The sequence below is a fragment of the Hetaerina americana genome, unplaced genomic scaffold (genome assembly GCF_022747635.1).
Source record: "Hetaerina americana unplaced genomic scaffold, ioHetAmer1.1.p SCAF_6, whole genome shotgun sequence".
NCBI classification, from domain to species: Eukaryota; Metazoa; Arthropoda; class Insecta; order Odonata; family Calopterygidae; genus Hetaerina; species Hetaerina americana.
Window position 1 is genome coordinate 83794065 of NW_027287205.1, and position 15721 is coordinate 83809785.

General features: G+C 37.0%; 1 protein-coding gene across 1 annotated transcript; it reads right to left on the reverse strand.

The window, feature by feature from the left end:
- Nucleotides 1-3334: 3334 nt before the first annotated feature.
- Nucleotides 3335-14426, reverse strand: Pmvk (Phosphomevalonate kinase). The gene is made up of 4 exons (XM_071594265.1): nucleotides 14041-14426; nucleotides 13735-13940; nucleotides 7339-7488; nucleotides 3335-3489 (listed from the first exon to the last, which is right to left on the reverse strand). The coding sequence occupies exons 1-4, from the start codon at nucleotides 14118-14120 to the stop codon at nucleotides 3335-3337; spliced, it is 591 nt and encodes a 196-aa protein (XP_071450366.1). The 5' UTR covers nucleotides 14121-14426.
- Nucleotides 14427-15721: the final 1295 nt, after the last annotated feature.

A 15721-nucleotide genomic window follows, 5' to 3' on the forward strand; every position in this document is an offset into this window, starting at 1 on the left:
GTATTCCTAATGGCCACTTGGGGAACAGCTGGGAAAAAATTCCCAGTTTGTATGTTTCGATGAAACGAATTTTTTAAATAAAATGAAATGAAAGAATTCACTGCTTCAGATTCACAATTCCTGCAGGAACAGTATATTTTATGTACAAAGATTATTAACATATATCATTTATATATATATATATACATATATGTGTATATATATATATATATATATACATATATGTGTATATATATATATATATTATATATATATATATATATTTAATATATATATATATTATTTATTATATATATTATAATATATTATATTTTTATATATATATATGATATATATATAAAAACCATAAACACAGTAATCAACCAGAAGGTTGGTTTATTAGGTGATTAGATTAAGTACTAAGCCCTATACGTGTGAAAATTCACACATCAGGGTAGGGGGTCAGTTCCTTTCCCTATACAGGTTATGGTTTCCCAGGAAGACCTGGTACCCAAAAAAGCACATAGCTTGGGTAGAGCTGCAGGTGCCCAGAGTGCCTAGCCCAGGAATCGAACCTGGGACCCTCTGGTCAGCAGCCCTACCCACTGGACTACCGCGACCTACATATACATATATAAATTACCTTATTAAAGTCTAAGCAAAGAATAAGGTTTGTGGGAAAAGCTAAGGAGATCGTGCTCAACTAGTAAAAACCCACTCAGGTAAAACACGCACGAAGAGAAGGGGAATGTGAAAAACATGTGAAAACCCTATAAAATAGAGGAAAGATACATTGCAACAATCATTTTTACATAGTATATTGTAATTTTACATAGTTACTGAAATTGAAATGGGGAAATTAAATGCATTGACTGCGGAGTATTGCTGGATTGGATTGCATGCGGAGTATTGAGAAGCATAATATTTCTAAAAATAATGATGCAAACTCCTACTGCTTGAAATGACAAAACAAAAAAGTAGAAAGAGTGATCTGTATAGCAGCTGAGTGGAATGAGGGAGAGTATACTGGTTAAGTTAAGTGCCTGAGGAAAATGAACTTATGAAGTGCTCTTCTAAATTATGTTGTTGATGAAGAGTTTTTTATGTCATCTGGGAGAGAGTTCCACAGACGGCATGCTGTAACATGAAAATATTTGTGATAGATTTCCGTGCAATGGTGTGGGACAAGAAGTTTATTATTACCCCTAGTATTTAATAATGTAACTGTAATGTAACCTAGTAATAATAATGAAACTGTTGTGGATTGACCTGATGAAGAGAAAATTTTTGTATAGATATTTAGGTGTGTGGCTTGAAAGTATTCCGTAGAAAAGTGAAAGAATATGTAAATGCCTGTGGCCATCTAGCTTTAACCAGGATATTCTATTAAATGAGTCGGAAATATGATTGTACTTCCTAAGATCACATATGAACCACACACAGGAATTATGGGTCTTCTGGAGTTCGATTTTCAGTTCGCCTGAAAGGTCTTGGGTAGGCTCCTACATCACAGTAATCAAAGTGGGGTATGAGAAGAGAGGACACAAGAAGCATCTTTAAGGAGGGGAGAGCAACCCTGCTTTAATCTTTTCAGTGAATGCAGGGATGAGTTAATTTTTCTGCAGATGGCAATTGCATGATCAGTCCAAGATTATGTTTCACTTATGGTTAAGCCTCAATTATTTAGTCCTTAGGTATTTTAGTGGTGGTAGTTTATAATCGGATACAATAAACTACATTCTAAAATAAGTATTGATAATAGACTGAGTTTTGATTGGATTTATTTTCAATAAAGTTTTTATTCCCCATTGTGACAAGGTGACTAGATCTGAATTAATTTCGTTTATAATTGCAGGTAGGTCTTGAAGGTGGGAATGGTGATGTATTTGTAAATTATCAGCAAAAAGGTGATGATTACAATTTAAAATGCCTTTTCTAATATCGTTTATATACAGGGAAAAAAGCAAGGGTCCAAGAATGGATCCTTGTGGAACACCCCTGTGTACTTGAAGCCAGTTAGAGGATGAATTAGGTGTGATGACTCTTTGAAATCAGTTACTTAGGCATAAGCGAATCCACAGATTCATTCATAGACCTCATTTATGTCTTCTATTTCTGTTTTCGATACCTGCCAATTTGGTGAAATTAATTTAACAGCCTGTTGATCTCAATCATTTCTCTCAACCATTCCAAAATCAATAGATACCACAAGCATGAATCTCAAATTTCTATACTACACACTTTCCTTATTTCTTCTTTATTAATGCATCCTTAATTCTTCTTCGTGGGGATCATGATGGTGGCTAATGTACTGGCTTCCCACCCAGAGGATCTTGGTTTGAATTCTAGAGGCAGCAGATATTTCCCAGGGACAACCTCATCTCTATTTGAGATGGTTATTCAGAGTACCTTCAGTGAGTATGTTATCTGTTTGATGGGATGTAAAACTGTGAACCCCTTGGCACCTTTTATTAAGAGTGGGCTAATTGTATACATATATGGCTAAAAGTTGCACTCTCTCTCCCCACTCCCACTCATCCCTAAATGGCACAACCGACCTCAGCCGTTGGTACGCCTACCCTAAACCTACAACTACCTCTTTTATTCTTCATACTTCCTCCATTTAATCCTACACGACTTCCCTATTCCAAGCTCTTTGTTTACTTACTTGTCTCACTCTCAGTTTTCAAAGAACATCATCAGTCATACTCAACTGCCTCCATTGGATGTTGAAATTGGCACAACTCTCCAGTTGAAAATCCAACTCTCCTGCCTCCATTGGATTTCTCCCACAAATCCCTCCTCCATGCCTATGATGGTCACACTTGCCTTGGACACAATTCCTCATTTTGTATTCCTTTCCTATTTCTATAATCCCTTTTCAGTCTTTCTTGACAACCACATTTCAAATGCCTGCAAATTTATGCTTACCATCTTGCTTCAATGACTTGTTTGGAAAACACAAAGAACCACACCGCACATGAAAAAAGTTGTTTATTTTATATGCATTACATATTTTCTTGTTTGGACACTTCATAATAAAATCTCAAAATATTATAAACCTTATTCTAATATTATGTTAATCTCCTGGTTTAGATTACAAGAAACCTTTACCTTAGGTATGCAGTAGGGTTGATGGAATGAATGCAACCCACAATCTGTGATTGAGGATTCCAGCAGAGGCTAGGCCCTATTTTGAAGAGGATGTTTCCTTGCATTTTTATCTATCATTGCATTTTTCAAACTTTTTGCCATATATATAGAATTTTCACTTGGAACATATCAACTTTTCCAGTAAATTACACTGCACTTCCTCTTGGTACACATTTAACAATATTTACAATGCCCTTCAGCATTAACTGAAGTTATTCAAGCACTTCTGAACCCATGTCAACATTTCCTGTATGCTATTTCCTGTATCCACTTCTTTTCCTCTGCCATTGTTGATGATAACCCAGTCCCAGGAAGATATGGAATCCAAGCCACACTCTGAATCTACGTCATCAACTCCTGCAATGAAATAAAATACACGGAATGTCAAATCTACTGGAAACTTTGGTTTTTTACATTCGTTTAATAATTGCTCTGCTTGATGTGAAATTTTGATTGCAACATTATTGTATATTGTGCCAATTATCCCACACGCAAACTTAAAAATTTTAGGTGATGAAAGTGGTTAATTTCAACATGACTTTCTTCCAGTAGATCCTCAGAAAATAAAACTTGGAAAGCCGTCCAGTCCATAACCGGGTACCCGAGTATCCATTTCATATAATTCCATAGAATTAATTGACTTTCCCTTGAAAAAATTGTATCACCGCCCAGATCCCCAAAATTGAAGCAGTTTCAAAACATTTTTTCTAAAAACGTTTTTGCAATCAATGATGCAATAACAATCATTGACTATCAAACTTAATGCCCCCTCCATCATGACCGGGTACCCAGTAAGGTCTTTGTGTATGAAAGCCTACTCAAGCACTTCTTGAGCTACTCAAGCACCCACACACTGCCCACACTTTTGTACACACACTAAAGAGACCGTTTACGTAACTTGACTTTGGAATAAATGATCAAAAATAACCTTTATTATTTCCTTCATTCAAACAATTTTTATAAACAATAGTTAAGATAGTAGGTAAAAAACATCATTCCATTTTTTTATATTAGTTATTTTTTCTTTTATTCATAATAACACGATTCCATAAAAAACTAACATTTAATTGTTATAAATACCAAACATTCCATTCCATAAACAACGAACATACAATGTTCATCACAAGCAGAGAACTCACATACCGAGCATGACTTCAGAGTTTTGCGACATGTTTTGAATTCGCTCTGGGGACAAATAGGCCATGCACCAGTAATGTTTTCCTTCCGCTTGAACCTAACTGCCCCTGAGGATTCCTGGATGTTGGCTACACATGTACTACGCATTAAGGGCAACCCAAAAAACTTTCAATGGCCACTTTGGTTATGAAATGCCTGATGATTTGTACATTATTTGAACAATTTTCACAGCTCTCTTCCCAGTTGCAATAAAATAATCGTTGTTCATAAGTTTTTTCGATAGCAATTTATTATTCTCAAAATAAAGAATATATGCTGCAAGGCAGGCAATATATTGTAGAAAAATGCTACAGGCCACCTGCGAGTTGATCTTTTTGTAGTATATCTACGAAGCATTTTGTCCATCGTGTCCAATCTTTGTGTCCTGATGTATTGATGATAGTAGAATAACTGTCTTTCTTTTGGCACATAACTACACAAGGTTACTTTTTCATGAAAGCCATGCACAATTTCCCATGTTTTCGGTGCAACCATTGAAGAAAAAAAGCCATGCATTCCACCAGCAAACTGCCAACGATTGTTAAATCCCAAGATAGTAAACATTTTGCCAATGGTAGAGTAGTGAAGCAATCATCCATTGTAATATTCCCACCGGATCCTATGGTACGGGCCACCAAGTCTTTGACAACTCAATCACAAACTCTATTTTCTCGTGCCCGGCACTTGATTTTCCAGTGTAAAGCTGTCCAGCTAGTGTACACTATATGTATATATATGTATATGAGTATTGGCATCATAAAATCGGATAAAAAAAACAGTTTTCCAGAAGCGACTGGTCCCAATTGCTGCACGATACAATGGATGTGAGTACAACTTCAACATTTCCCTTGCATTGTCAGTATTTGAGTTAGCCAGAGTTCATCAGAAATAGCCAGGAATGCAAAAATTCCTAAAGCTCAAAACCTTTCTATACGAGTGTTTTTTTCCATGGATTTTTTTTTCATTATATGCTGCATATATTGAGCAAGCTTTTTTATTTGCATAACGTTTGAATAATGATATCGGCCATTTGCAGAGTGACAAATAATGTGATTGTGTCGCGAAATGACAACATGATGTTGTTCTTATTATGTCCATATCTCTGTTGCACAACATTATGCCTTGCAACTTGATGTTCCCTTGTTGCTGCTTCTGCCCACTGAGTGCCATCTTTTGCTGTCATTCCTGACAGTTGGGTACCCAGGTACCCGGTTAGAGAACCAATGGTGAAAGTTTGGTTATGGACTTTGAAATTTCATTTGATATCTGAAATTTCGATCGACTACGAATGCATGTGACATTGTATGTACGGTATTTCGTCATAACATCTAGTTCCTTTAAAAGCCCCAAAATTTCAGAGTTTAAGAGGACGCCTCGGTAGCTTAAGTGGCTAAAGCACTCGACCGGATATTGAGGGATCTGGGTTCGAGTCCCAGTCAAGGCGAATGATTTTTACGCTCTGAAATTGTTGCATTGAAATGCACATTAGCGGATGACTCCGTTAAAAGTTACTGTTGCGGCATCTCCCGCAGTTTCTTTGGTACTTCCATGGTATTTAAAATTAAATGTTATTAGGGTTAATTAAAAAAATTGCAGGAAATGCCACAACAGAAACTTTTAATGGAATCATACAGGCCAAGACCACTTTGAAAAATGTTTGCCTTGTTATGTAGTTAGTTTGTATAGGTTCTAAAAATTTCACTTCACAGTCATTTTTCTAATTTGAAACTGAATTTACATGCATATTTTATCAACTAAAACTGTAGGGAGGTATCTTTTCTTCGGTTTGAATTTCATTGGCAACTTACTGATATCCTATCCTTATGCCTTATTGTTATTGAGATGTCAGTTGATTCATAGTTTTACATCAATAGGAAGACAGACAAACAAATATTGGTTCATCATAATGTTAGAGCTCAGGTTGGGGAACGTTAAGAGAGACAAGCAGGATTGTTTCTGAGCTATTTGGTAGCTTGTATTCATCCAAAACCTACCTTAACTGATAGATTACAAGGATGCACTTAGGGATTTGGGCTGATAAAGTCTTGCCCTGCAATCCCCAATCCCATGATATTCACAGAAGACGTAGTGGCAAACCTTGCCACAAAAGCTTACAGAAAGCAGTGTGTGTTGGCATGCATCACCATACCAACACGAAGGTTATACATTACACTTTTATCCAAATTGTGCATCAATGCATGTGTTTGTGAGAATAGAACACATGAATAAATATCACATTATGAAACAAATTCGCACTGATGATGAATCATACATCTGAAGTGACCTAATGCACTAAAAACATTGAAATGAACACTAATTTTTCAGGAGAAATTGATTAAAAATAGAGTAAATGGCACAGAAACACATTTCCAAGGGTAATTTTTGAAAACAAGTAACAGCAGAATAATAAGTAACATATCTGATATCACATTTGATACCACTCACCAAGCCTGTTTAGTTCTCAGAATGATTCATCTTATTCAGAGTTGAATGATAGAAAAGGAGAATAAGGTAATGTTAAAAAGAAAAACATAGTGGCTTAGAGAATTAATTTCTTTTTGAGTTCATAAAAAGCATTGAGAAATGTTTGATGAGTAAATTTGCCTGAAATGAAAATTGAGTGCACGGTAAAATACAGGAAATGTTTACAGCCAAAAAAGTAATTCACCTAGACAAAGATTCAGGCCTTGATCCGTCGAATTTCAGCAAAGTGATTCCAGCCAGTCCCAAGGCCTCCTCTCCAATCGAGGATTTTAAAGGGATGTGATTTTTACCTGTGGTCCTTTACGCCTTCCCTCAGCAGAACATCCAATAATATGTTCTTATCAGATTGTTTGCATATTTTGTGCCAGGATCATTCAGTTTCCAGCTGGTAAATTTGGAATAATCTTAGAGAGCCAATGACTTTTTATCATCATGAAATTTCCTCACATATCCCTCTCCAATGAAGCGAGCTAAGGAGCGACATCTTCAACTGATTTGGCATACTCCAAACATTCTACAACTATTCCAACTTCCTCATCTACTGACCAGGAGTAAATACCCAGCCTCTCTCCTTGCGCACTTCTTCATCAGCTTCTACTCTGACAGTCTTGACTCTTCCGCTATAATTCTCTTCAAACCACCGAAGGTCAGTCTTCCTACGAGCATCACTCACAATCCAAATTGGCTTTTCTTCAGCTAAAATAAAAAAAATATATTTATATTATGCATACATAATATAAATATATTTTGTAGGGCATGAATATGCATGTAATTAGTATGTACTTAGTATGCATGTATTCATAGAAGGTGAACACCAATATCTGTAGATTTACTGAATGGGTGGCATATGTATGAAAGTTGATCAAAGATTTTGATTCTACCTGATAAAAATTTGAGTAAGTTATAATTTACGTAAGTTATAAATTATAGTCCTGCCTACTTGATCAAAATGTTTGATCAGAAAGACCAGACCATCATTTGTAACTTACAAAATATGCCTTACGAACAAAGTACTTCAGTGTCAGATTTCTTAACTGCAAAGGAGACTTAATGCTCCAGTAACCAATTTCAAAATTATCATCAGCGTGGACCGTGCACTTCAAGGAGAACATCTTAGACAATACTTACAACGCTCCAAAACCTTGAGATATAATTACCCAAAAGCAGAATAAACAACTCATTCGAACTTCCGACTACCATTCTCTTTATGTTGCACAGCATTATTCCCTAGGTTTTGTAAAGCATTAACAGGATATGATAACAGTTTTCCAAAGATTGATTCAACTAATGAACAAATACTTCAGGGACACAAAGTTTCATGCATAGGTTTTTATGGGTATCACTAAATGGTTCATATTATTGACGCTAATTATTATTAAGTCATACCCTTGTGATCATTTTGGTGTAAAACACTTTCAAGATATGTGTCAACTGTTCCACCTACTCTAGTATTTCCCCTCTCCTATTTTAATATTTCACTTTGTCTTCTCTATATACTGAACTAAAGCTTGGTCATCCACTAACCTAAATGATTTTATGAATTCCCTCCCAACTTCCATTCCTATCTCCAGTTCTTCCCATGCCTCTTTAATCATTTCCTCCACATATGTGCTGAACAGCACAGGTGATAATGGACAATGCTGTTTTACTCTTCTTCCGAACACATGTAACGGTCGTGGATTAGGAATAGATTTCAGGGATAGGACCCTCCAATATTTACTGCAATGTATTCATTAGTTTTCCCAATTCACTCGATCAAATGCCTTTTCAAATTCTACAAAACAGGCAAACACATCCTGATTGTTCTATATTCTATCTCTTGATTAGTGATCTCATTACTGCATAGGTATCATGCATGCCTCTCCCTTTTCTGAACCCAAACTGATCATCCCCCGAGTATATTCATTGGCCCTGATCTCCATCCTCTTGTTGAGACCCTGTTTAGCTGAATGTGAAATAAAATTTATTATTCTACAGTTCTCACATGCCTCTACCTTTTTCAGAATAGGAACTAAGACTGATCTGACAATCTCTTCTGGCCAAATTTCTCTCTCCTCAATGCTATAAATTAGTCCAGAAAAACTCTTCCTCTAACGTTTACCTAAACCTTTTAGGAAAATTAGTTCCATGGGAATGTTGTCCACCCTAAGGCATTATTTGAGTTTATTTTCCTAGATGCCCTTTCTATCTCAATTTCAAGTAAGCCTGGACCTAAGCTTATTCTAATGCTAATCTTATGTCAATGTTTGCTGGCTTAAGTTCTTAACCATATATAACCGTAAAGCACACTGATGCAGGTGGCGTGAGACTGACGTACGACTGACTGAACAAAGGCTGGAAACTTTCCATGTCCTCTTACAACACTCTTCCCTTTTGCTTTATTTTTTATCCATCTCAATGAATTTTTTAACTCTTGTACTTCCTTCTACCTCTGTGTTCACATTCTTTTATCTCCTTCTCTCATTATCTTTCTAATCATCTCATCCAGGACATCTCACAGGTTTCCTTGCCTTTTTCCTATTAACAGTTCCTATAGTTTCTTTTGTGGCTTTCAATATCCCTTTTTTGATATACTTTCATTTTTCCTCTATAGAACTCCACTCTTTACCCTCATTCATGGTTTTCTCCCTAGCCTGCTGATACACCTTCCTTGTCAACTACTTAATACTACTTCATTCCATGCCGCCCCTGCCTTATCTTTTTGAAATGGACACTACAAGGGGGGTCCCAAAAATAACAGGAATGTTGTTACACATTCTTTAGTTCTCAATATAATAACATTAAATTTTGTTCACCTTCAAAGTATTTCCCACTGACCCCAATGCATTTCTCCAAACGATGCTTCCATTGTTTGAAACATTTCTGAAATTCATTTATCGGGATGCCCTTTAGGCCTTCTAGCGACTTTCGTTTTACCTCCTCCACATGTCAAAACACTATCCTTTTATGTCCCTTTTGAGTCTGGGTAACAAAGAGAGGTCAAAGGGACCTAAATCCAGTGAGTAGGGCCTGTGTGCCAAAGATCTGCTCTAGAATCCTCTGAATTGAACGCCATGACACTCAAGACATCTCACAGAGTTGATCAATGGTCCTGCGATGGTCTTCACAAATGAGGGCATTGATTTTGTCGACGTTTTCGTCAGTTGTTGATTTTGAAGGGCGGTCTGAACGGGGTTGGTCTTCAATTAGCATTTCACCAGTTTTAAAACGTATAAACCACTCCTAGACTCTGGTTTTGCTTAGGGCAGCTTTCCCATAAGCAGTCTGGAGCGTTACAATAGTTTCCGCGGCCGATTTCCCCAAAAGGAAACTAAATTTCACAGCAGCGTGTTACTCTTGATAATCCGCCATCACGTTTTTCGTCGAAATGAAAAAAGTTATTTCACTGAAACAGCTCTCACGGACGGATCGATCCAGTCACAGCAACGGCTCTGAGCATACTGACGCAGGTGGCTGACGTACGACCAGCTGAACAAAGGCTTCCCCCACTCTTGCTCCCCACTGCAGCCCAATTTCCATTACTTTTGGGTCCCCCCTCATATAATTCATTACAACTAAATTGTGACCAGAGTCCGAATCCTGAGAAACTTTGTGAATTTTTCACGCTGTTCTGCGCCAAATCATAATATTATCTTACTTATACCTTCCTAAGTCACCTGGCTTTTTCCATGTATACATATGCCTTTTTTCGTGTCCAAACAGAGTGCTGGTGATGACTCTGTCTCATGCAGAATTCAATGGCTTTCTCGCTGCGGTCATTCCGCATATCTAAACCGGATTATGACCTCTAACTGATCGACCTTCTTCCATATGATTGCTTAGTAGCTTATATATGTGAACAAATACCAAGTCCCCCCCTCATCTTTTTGCCTTCCATCGCTTTCCTTTCTTCTAGTATTATCAAATGTTTCCCTGCAGGAACACATGGGATTATGACCTCTAACTGATCGACCTTCTTCCATGTGATTGCTTGGTAGCATGTATATGTGAACAAAGTTCTTCGGGTTGATTCATTTGTTCTGCTTTTTAGTCGTTTTCTATTTGTTGAGTCTATGCTCTTACCTGCCGTTTTATTCAAAATTATGGGAACCTTTCTTTGACTCTTGCTCCTTCCGCTGCATATAAATCTCTCTAACTATTACTCCAGTGTAGGTCATGGTAGACCAGGGGGTAGAGTGTTGGGGGGACTACTGGCCAGAGGGACCTGGGTTCGATTCCCAGGTAAGGTAACTTTGGACACTGGCAGCTCCACCCAAGCTATGTGATTTTTTGGGAACCAGGTCTTCCTGGGAAACCATTACCGGCATAGGGAAGGGAACTGGCCCCCTTACCCTGATGTGTGAATTTCACATGCCGTCGGGGTTAGTACTGGGTGAACTCCACCATCACCTACTAAACTGTCTACCCAAACTAAACCTAGTAAACTATAAGTAATTTTCAATTGTTCCCGGCTCAACTCTGTGGAAATTCATGTTTATAAAATGAATAATACAATGCATCTGATGATGACGCCTGAGCATTGAAACTAGTTGTACCTAAGGCCACTTAAAGGACAGTGGAAAGATACATTGTATTCTTCATTTAATATACTCCAGTAATCCCCAATTTCCTTCCATCTCATTGGCCTAAATTACCCATATTTCCTCTTTCCATCTCTCGCTTTATGATCTCTAATTTTGCCGTCCACATATTCTTTACCTTTTAAGCTCCTATTCTAACTAATTCGCTCTCCTTCTTCAGCGTTCTCTGTACTGCGCCATCGGTTTTGCTTTGCAAGGCTTTTGTGAGATGACGATTGCAGAAGCCTTGCCTCTCCTGCTATCCGGCCACTACATGGCCAATTGGGCCAAGTCCTGTCCGAGTCTGCCAGGACTGAATTTCTCTACACTGTCCCTCAGTTAAGTCTTGGGAATGATAATTGAGGGGGTTTAACGACAACATAAGAGAGAGAACTTCTATGATATTAGAATGCCTACTGGGGTAAGCTGCGACTAATAGGTCTTCAGATGTTGAGGTCAATGAGTTTCCACCAAAATTCTTCAAATCATTAGAAATGCCATGTGTGCCATCACATAACTTAACCTTAAAAGGTGGAGCCCCTCTCACTTTAATGAGAAATTTACACATACCAAATACACCATACACCACACGTCTCAACATCACAACATTTTAAAAAAATATTATTACTGCTAGAGCACTAAGTGGTTCTGGAAACAGTCCTATTACACCAAATGACCTCCCATTTCAGTTTAAAAGGTTGCAATTTCCAGTGAAACTTGCTTTTGCAATTATTATTGACTAAGGAATTGACTAAGGGATAAATGATGAATACATGGGAAGACCTAGAAGTGCCCGGCCTGACCTAGAGATGGCAGTAGAAAGCAGTAGCAGTTGAAAAATATCACTGCATTAGAAAGTATGCAATCTTTAAAGCAAATGTTTCAAGTTTGAAAGCGCTACGTTGTTTAATATTTGTTTGGCAGCCATCAATAGCGAACAGTTTCAGTGAAATAGTGAAAATGGAGAAAACTGGACATCGCTATTGTGATACAATACTTTTATTTTAAAGGCCTCAGCCCAACAAATATAAAAGCTGAACTGGATTCTACTCTGGGTGAGTCTGCTCCTTCATTTACTACAGTAAAATATTGGGTACATAGTTAAAACAAGGGCTGTCAAGACGAGCATCGCATTGGTTGCCCAAATGAGGTGACGACTCCAGAAATGGTGAAGAAAATCCACAAAGTGATACTGGATGATCATCGACTGAAAGTGCGCAAGCTAGTAGACATAGTAGGCAATACAAGAAGTGTGGTACATCCACATATGTACTGAAAATTTGGACATGAGAAAGCTGTGTGCAATATGGGTGCTCACACTTAAGCAATTACAATGTCGTGAAGATGTTTCAAATTGAGTGCTCAGCAAAGTTTAACAGCAAAGAAGCAGAATGAATAAAAAAATGGATTCTAAAGGGAGTAGCGGCTCCAAAGAAGGCAAAGACTCATCTGCAGGCAAGGTCATGGAGTCGGTTTTTTGGGATGCACATGGGATAATTTCCATTTACTGTCTTGAAAAAGGAAAAACCATCAACGGTTAGTATTATGCGAACTTATTGCAACGTTTGAGCGAAGAAATCAAGCAAAAGCGGCCGCATTTGGCTAAGAAGAAAGTGTTCCATCAAGACAATGCACCAGCTCAAAACTCCGTTATTGCAATGGCCAAATTTCATGAATTTAAGTTTTAATTGCTACCTCATGCACCATATCAGCCAGATTTAGCCCCCTCAAACTATTTTCTGTTCGCTAACTTGTAGAAATGGTTCGGTGGTCAAAGATTTCCCAAACGTGAAGAAATGATGTTGGCAGTTGATGGCTATTTTGAGGGGCAAGACAGTTCTTATTATAAAAGGGGCATCGAACTTATTGAACATCGCTGGGAATAGTGTAAAGAGCTGAAAAGAGATGATGTCAAAGCATAAATACATTTTTTCCGGAAATTTTTGTGATTTCTTGGTGTCTAGCATGTGGACTAATACTACGTGAAACTTGGGCTGCATGAACTACCAGGGATATGTTTTTCCCAAGAGTGTAAGATAACCAGTAAGTGATGGAAAAATGTTGGGCAGAAAAAATGCGCAAATTTGATAGAGGCGACTCATGACGTAAAAAATGCAAATAGCAACGCAATATACGAATTTAAGAAACGCTTTATCAGGGAGTACACCATTAGTGAAGGATTCACACAACATACAAGATTGGACATCCAGTATCTTAGAAGAGTGAAGCTTCAACAAAAGGAATCAACGATGACATGCTAGAGTAAATGTGACGGTTTTCTTAGCATTTGAATTGAGGAAAAACCACATATACGAGGAGCAGAGAGAGCTTGGAACAGATAAATAAGAATAAAAACACACCCATTAGAAGTGGGGCCACTTACCGTGGTACATTTCGATTGAGGCTCGACAAAAATATCCATAGTCTTGATTTCGCATATCCTCCCCGAACTTTATCATTTTAATTCTATATAGCTCCTTATATTCGCTAGCACTCATCAACTCATCAAAATCGAGCTTCATTTCTTTGGCCCACTGATATTTAATTGGCCCAGATAATTTCATTAAGGCGCAATTATGTGAACCAACCCTAGAACAACGAAAATTTAACCATCATTATTCACAATTCATTCTCGGCAATCACTAAATGGATATTTAATCATAAATATGGGTAATCTTATTGCACTCACCTTTCGTGTAAAACATCAGTAATATAATCTTTCCCACTCTTTCTTTTACCGCTAAATATAAGAATACCCGCAGGAGACATTTTAATATAACCGAATGATAAAATGCACAACAGAAGTTGTCAAGTTTTTTGACAATGCCGTATAATAGGCAACGCTAAAAACTAGCAAGATTTCCCAAAAAAGCGATCCTTACGTTTCATTCCAGCTAAGAGCAGAAACACGTCACTAGAAAATAAACGGCATGAATTATAAAGAAATGTCAATATATTTTTTAAAAACTCACGCCCATAACGACAAACAATTAAGAAGCGAAAAGGCAATTCCCGTTCATGCGTTGTGGTAAAGAGAGGAGATTGATATTTTCTAAATGCTAAGTTAGCAGTTCCATGTACATCCGAAACGCGTCAGCAGCGGTCAAATTTCCAGTAGTAATATGACCTCATTGCAAAGAATAGAAGTAATCAATGACTTTATCATAACTACTGCTATTTATTTTCATAGATACTTATTAAAATAACATTTCATAATTCTGGAAATTTTAGTTCCTTGCAAGACTTCCCTGTCATGCAAATCTTTTGCTTTCATATAATTTATACTTAACAGCCTACTGGATTTTCTGTCCGCCTAAATAATGTAATTACCAATTAATGTCCTGAACTATTTAGTTTAAGTGTTACTGTCTCCCATCTGACCATCAAGGTCAGATGGGAGACAGTAACTTCACTTTTAAAAGACAAAATAACTCAAAAGATATTCTCAAATAGAGGTAAAAACCATAATCACGAGGCCCATAATAATAGAAGGTTTAGAGAGTTTCCAACTGCTTCTATATTGAATGAATTGGAATGGTATTTACACAGACTCTGTAGAGAAAGCTTGTTTTTAGGTAATTTCCTAGACATTTTTGAACAATGATTTCCGAAAAAAATACTAAACTCTATGCCCACTAAAAATAAAAATAATCTCTGGTATACTGGGGAATTATTAGCTCTTTGAAATGATTTACTTAGCTACTATAACTCTAACAAAACCAGTGGAAGCCTGCATGACAAAGAGGCTTACTTGAAATACATGAGATCAATCAGTTAGGTGTGCAAAAAATAAAGCTTGTTAGGATTTTATATTGAATTCAAAAAATTAACAAAAGGCGGAGTAATCATGGTAATGGAAAAGAAAATCTTCCTTTTATCCCAGATGCTGTAAATAATTTAAAGCTGTTCAAGACAATTTTTTCTCTCAAATCATTGATGCTGCCCACAAACCTTTTTTTATTAGGTATGTAATCATGATTGTACTTAGTTTAGATATCTTTGAGGCTCTGATTCATGTGAAAGTTAATCTAGAAACTTACCAATTAAGATCTAACATCCATAACTACCCCACAAGAGGTAAATCAAATCTAAATACTACATATTGTAGATAGTCATTAACTTAAAACACATTTCCTAATATGATCATACGACTGTATAACTATCTGCCAACTCAGTTGAAATCAGACTGTATCCAGAGTTTCAAGAATAGGGTATATACCTGGCTACTTGCTCATCCACTTTACTCATTGAATGAATCCTTTGGTGACAATCTTCATCACATTTAAGAGCTTATGTTTATATGTTAAATAATATTTATATTAATGGCATTTAATATGGTTGTACCATTTTTCAAAATGAATAAAGTATTA